Source organism: Olea europaea, unplaced genomic scaffold (genome assembly GCF_002742605.1).
Source record: "Olea europaea var. sylvestris unplaced genomic scaffold, O_europaea_v1 scaffold1025, whole genome shotgun sequence".
NCBI lineage: Eukaryota > Viridiplantae > Streptophyta > Magnoliopsida > Lamiales > Oleaceae > Olea > Olea europaea.
Window position 1 is genome coordinate 209,996 of NW_019227580.1, and position 4,551 is coordinate 214,546.

General features: G+C 36.8%; 1 protein-coding gene across 1 annotated transcript; it reads right to left on the reverse strand.

The window, feature by feature from the left end:
- Window positions 1–453: 453 nt before the first annotated feature.
- LOC111372779 (protein indeterminate-domain 5, chloroplastic-like) lies at window positions 454–4,259 on the reverse strand. Its single transcript, XM_022995184.1, has 3 exons — window positions 3,606–4,259; window positions 3,058–3,454; window positions 454–1,690 (listed from the first exon to the last, which is right to left on the reverse strand). The coding sequence occupies exons 1-3, from the start codon at window positions 3,760–3,762 to the stop codon at window positions 478–480; spliced, it is 1,767 nt and encodes a 588-aa protein (XP_022850952.1). The 5' UTR covers window positions 3,763–4,259; the 3' UTR covers window positions 454–477.
- Between the last annotated feature and the right edge of the window lie 292 nt (window positions 4,260–4,551).

The window sequence follows — 4,551 nt, forward strand, 5'->3', positions numbered from 1 at the left end:
GATTTAAGAATTCAAAATTGATTGAAATACTTTTTTGAAAAATATGAAGCCCCTATTTGGTATAAATTAATTTAATGAAAATTTAAGTTAAAATCAATAAATAATTTTAATCATACATTTAATGGAACCTACAACTTTTCAACTATAAATTTCATTAACTTTTATCAAAATCTACTTAAAATACATTCAAATAAGTATTTGAAGGTTCATTTTTTTAGCTTAAGTTTAATAAGTAAGTATTTGCGTTCAAGCGCAAATAAGGAAAATAAGGACTACAATGCGAAAACACTCAAGAAAACAACTGACCCACTCCAAATAAGACTGACAAAAACAAAAAGTAAAGATTCGTGTGAATTAAATTCCCATTCTTCTTCTTATTTTCCTTCTTTTTTTTTTTTTAATACTGAAATCATGGCAAAAAGCAAATTATTTGACGCACCTGTACTTTCATGCTTTCTCTCGTTCATATATTTTTCTTCATTGAAAGTGCCCGCCTCCGAAAGGTTGGTTTTTCGGCGCAGTCTTTCCTTCTGAATCCATAGAGCTCAAAGTCATGCCATGTTGCTGTTCTCTCTGCCCAAATCCACCACTTACATTTCTCACTATCTCCCCAACGAGCCCGACTCCAAGAAAATCTCTCGTCAATCTACCTTGCTCCATGTTGCTGAAACTTGGACTCTGGCGTTTCTCCAATGGCTGCTCAAAGCTGAGTTTATTGGTCGTGCTGTATCCTCCATAGTCATTCTCTTGTTCATTACCACCATATGGATGAGTGTTGATCCCTACGGGGTTGCCTCCGAAAATGGATGAATTTCCACCAGTTATGGAACTCATTAGGTCATTGAAATGATTCCCATTATTCTCCCCGAAGATCGTTCCAAAGTTAGTCGCGGAATGAAGAGGATAATCGCATTTTGTGACGCTTGAGGATGAGGTGCCGAAGCTTTTCAGCAGTGAAGCACTGGTGTTGCTTGTTGTCGAACCCAGTTGAGCAGCCTTCTGAAGAAGTGCAGTTGCAGACATTTGTGTCGCACTGATTGACTGGCTTTGAAGGGATGAGATGTAGAGGGAAGGAATAGAAGCACTCATGTGATCAGTATTCATGAGATTACCTGCAGAGAAAAGGCTGGATCCTTCTCCGCCTCCAGTGCCACTGGAATGTCCATTGTTGAAATGATTGGGAAACAATAAGGATGAAGATATGTTACTGCTGTTATTGCTGTTGCCAATGCTATCGTTATTGTCGATGCCACTAGTGTTCGAAAAGAAGCTGAGGTTAAACAGACTGGTTGTTGACGAAGATGAGTTGGGATTTTTCTGAAGTTCAGGAAGTTGCAATAGGCCATGAAGTGACTTATTCGACGGTAGCCCATGTGAAGATTGACTATCATGGCTCGATTCGGGCAGGAAGAGAGCTGAAGAAGGCAATGTTTGGGAAGGCTGAAAGGTTGAGCCAATGAGGGTATCGAATTGGCCAGATCTTCCACTACCCAAGTGTAGTAAATCAGCTGATATTGCTTGCTGCTGGTTTTGATCATGTCCGGTGGACATTTGGGAGATGCCTAAGCTCATGTTGCTACTGCCAAATAAATGGCTGCCAATGCTTCTTAATGAGGTTGGATTGAGGTTTCTTGCACTCTCTTGAGCAAGTGCATCGCAGAAGGCCCTATGGGTGATGAAACTGTCACGCCTGCAACAATATGATCATTAGGCGAATTTGCCACTTTGCCAGAAGAAATTTTACAGATACAGTGACATTATCGGAGGTGGCAACAGATGCTTTGATGAAAAAATTGACTGTGTTTAAAACATTCCACTAACAGAATGCCACTTGTTATTATGACAAGGATTATCTCACGTATCATGACTCCCATTAGACAGCAGTTGCACAATTTTTCTTTTGAAAAAACAATCGATCGGTGAGGTAAATCTCCATCTCAACAGTATCATTAATTAGGGTTCACTAAGAAACAAGAATTATACAAGGGTTTTTTCGCTCGAACTGATTAAAACAAATAAGAGGGTAAAACAAATTTAATTTTATAATATAAAATAACCTTGTTTTATTACATAGTCTTGAACTGGAGAATCCTTATAGATTATAGTTGGTAGAATAAGTTTGAAATTTGTAGATAGTTTATCACTTTCAGAAATATATATAGTGAAAAAATTGAGAATGAAAATGTTAGGTGACAGAATTTCTAAAATTCTTTAATGATTAATCAATCAACAAAGTCCTACCATAAGTTTTGTAAAATAAAAAAAACTTGCAGAATCATCATATGGTGAAAATAATCAATCAAACAGTCATTTAGGTATTGAATTAAAGTACTCCACAAGTTAAGAACACAAATCCTGGTACCAAAAAAATAATAATAATAAAAATAGAAAAAAAAAATCGAGAACACTGCTTCAAAACCAAATAATTGCATTATGTCACTGTGTATGTATGTGACTGAGAGGTGATAGATGAATTAGATTATAGTCTCAAAATGTTATCATGAAAAGTGTTATCTGCAAGAATACAGACCTAAACGAATCTAGCCAACCCATAAGAGAACAAACCTGGTAAAGATTAAACTTTTACACACTGATGAATAAGTAAAAAAAGTTAAAAACCTCAATGGGACAAAGGATGGTTGTCCCCATGAAGGCAAGGTAGAGAGATATACATGTGTTTTTTTGACAACCATGGCGTTTTTTCCAAAGATAAATTCACGTGCAGTCATTTTTTTCCACAAAGGATCCAAAAACAAGAGAAAATCAAAACTCAACCAAAAGTTTATGCAGAGATAGAAAGAAAGGGCCATTTTCATGAGAATCTGTAAGCGATTAAAAAGACTTTTTACTTGATATAATCAAAAGCCCTAAAAGGCTAAAACCGAAGAAGACAAGCGTTTCTCTCTTTACCTCTACATCTGTGTAAGAATTCCAGGTTCACTTACTTAGCATCTTTCTTGAATGAAATCGAAACCAACCCAACAAATTAATAACTACAGTGTAAAGAAGTGAGTTAGCTTAGAAACCCAGATCGATATGATTTATGATTAATTTTACCTTGAGAAAAGAGTGCCACAGTCACATCTGTACTCTCTAGTACCACAGGTTTTTGAGTGAGCTTTCCAATCAGAATGTACTGCATATTTCTTAGAGCACTTTTCGCACTTGAACTTCTTCTCTCCATGTTTTCTTGAGTAATGCTTCTTAATACCAGTGAGGTCTCCAAGTGCTCTTGAATGGTCATGGTGTACACATGTGGGCTCTGGACACAAATACACCTTACGCTTAACCTCTTTTGTTGTCTTCTGCTTTAGTTTCCAAGGCAGGTTGTGTCCTCTTCGGTGCAGTTGAAGGTTTTGCTCCCTTTGAAACCCTTTGTTGCAAACCTCACAAAGGAATCTGTTTGTAGCCATTAGGGTCTTGGGAGATAGTGCTATCACCTCTGCATCTAGATCTGTTATCAAATTTTATTTTTTTATTTTTTTTGAAAAAAAAATAATAATAAATCCATTTCAATTCTTGTTTAAACCATTCAAATTTAGGGTTTTCTTGAAATGAAAACTGAAAGCTTATCAGATAATTGGATTCAAGTTTTTGGTACTTGCTTGACGTTCCAGGCTGATTTTTTCTTCTCTTTGGCGGCGGGGGCGGTGGAGCGGTTGATGAAGATGGTGCTGATGAATGATTTTGTTTCATCTGATTCTGTTCTTGGTCTCTCATTGCAAGAAAAGGTGCCGCTGCTGATGAAGAAGAAGCTGCCATTGAATCAATCCCTTGTCGTACTAATTAATCAACCCCGTCAATATATATTCACATGCAATTTGAGAACTTTCCAAATCTTATCCCAGAATTCATGAACAACTTCTTCTTCTCAACTCCTAGCTATATATGCAAATTAATCAAAAAGTAAAACCAAAAACATATCATCCGAACTACACATATATATAAGCAACCAAAATCAAGCAAAATATTAAAAGAGAGAGAGAGAGAGAGAGAGAGAGAGAGGCATATATCAACCCATGGCTGGCTAGCTAGAGCTAAAAATGCTATCTTCCTTTTTCCTTAAATGAAATGAAGTTTTCGAAAAAGATGCCGTACTCAAGTTCATCTATATGCCTTGCTGTCAAGCCCACACAAACACACACATATCCACAGCATTTATTTCTTTTTTCCCTCTTTTTCTTTCATAAAATTTTCTCATCTTCTATAATCAAAACACGCAAAAATAAGTAGAGAGAGAAAACGAGAGAGAGAGGCAGCAGAAGGGGGGAAGGTGGGGGTGCAGCAACGCTTTCAGGCTGAGCCCACGACCCATAGTGTGTCCATATGCGGCGAAGGATTGGGTCCACCGCCTGTACGTCATTGCCTCCGTTCTCTTTTCTCTCTCTCGTTTCAGTATCTTTTTACTTGCTTTTGGACAAATATATCTTCGTCACCCCTGCACGGTAATAGAATTTAAATAAATTTAAATATTAACAATAGTCAAGCTTATTATACCAAGAATTATTAAATATTCTCCAATGCTAATTAGAATATGTGTAAAATTTGTGG